Genomic DNA, 859 nt, shown 5'->3' with positions numbered 1-859 from the left:
ATCTGAAATCAAAAGCACGTTGGACGTTCACACCTGCTGAAAACAAGCCTGAACGAGATTTTCTGGAAACAGATTTCTGATGAGATCAAAGAAGGCATCTAAACTGGACACTTCATCGTTCTTTTTGCCCTCGCCCAGGTTTGCCTTCAGTTTGGGGTTACCAGGGTGGATGAGGAGCACCAAGATCACCCCCAACACAGCTGCGATGATGGTAGTAGACATGTAATACACCATGGCCCTTGTGCCCAGACGACCACTGGACTTGGCATCCAACCCTGCTAGTCCTAAAAAATAAAGAACAGAATGCCATTTAAACTACATCAAATATCATTGCAGTTTCTCAAGGCAGCATTACTCTTTCTTTTTCAAACTATAACTTTGCACTGAAAGTTACACACAAAAGTTATTTCTCAGGGTTAAGTTTCATAATTATTGCTGTGATTACTGAATGAGTAATGAATTTGGAACGTTTTGAATTTCTAATTGCATTTCTTTTTTGGTAACACGTTTAGACATGTTCTGCTGATGAGGTGCTGAAACTGATCCACCCTAAATTTGAAAGGCATGCTTTTTTTTATCTTATACTGGATTACAAAGAAAATGGTTGAAAGGACAAACAATGGTTTAATCATTACAAAATTACTATTTCTGTAGTTATCCCACAGCTATAACACTGTGGTTATAACTTTGACTCTGAGGTCATTGCAGGTGTTATTTCTGCATCTGATTTTTATTTATTTTATTTATTTCGTCTCTATTTGCTCCTCTGTTTCTGTCACTAGGAATTACACAAGCTTCAGTCTGGATCCAACCTTTACAAAGATCTGAGATGACCGAACACCTGAGAAGAGATGATGCC

The 859-nt window shown here is 38.4% G+C and overlaps 1 protein-coding gene across 1 annotated transcript in view; it reads right to left on the bottom strand.

The window, feature by feature from the left end:
* The window catches only part of LOC107578783 (excitatory amino acid transporter 2-like), a gene marked incomplete at its 5' end in the record, with an annotated part of 6,275 nt that overhangs the window by 2,567 nt on the left and 2,849 nt on the right, over window positions 1-859 (bottom strand). Inside the window, one exon of the mRNA XM_016264698.1 lies at window positions 32-284. Coding sequence (XP_016120184.1) covers window positions 32-284 — 253 coding nt within the window. The remainder of the gene's footprint in view (window positions 1-31; window positions 285-859) is intronic.

Source organism: Sinocyclocheilus grahami, unplaced genomic scaffold (assembly GCF_001515645.1).
Source record: "Sinocyclocheilus grahami isolate Dianchi unplaced genomic scaffold, SAMN03320097.WGS_v1.1 scaffold11930.1, whole genome shotgun sequence".
In the NCBI taxonomy this organism is placed as follows: Eukaryota; Metazoa; Chordata; class Actinopteri; order Cypriniformes; family Cyprinidae; genus Sinocyclocheilus; species Sinocyclocheilus grahami.
The sequence above is the reverse complement of the archived record's forward strand: the minus strand, read 5'-3'. Positions and strand labels throughout refer to the sequence as shown.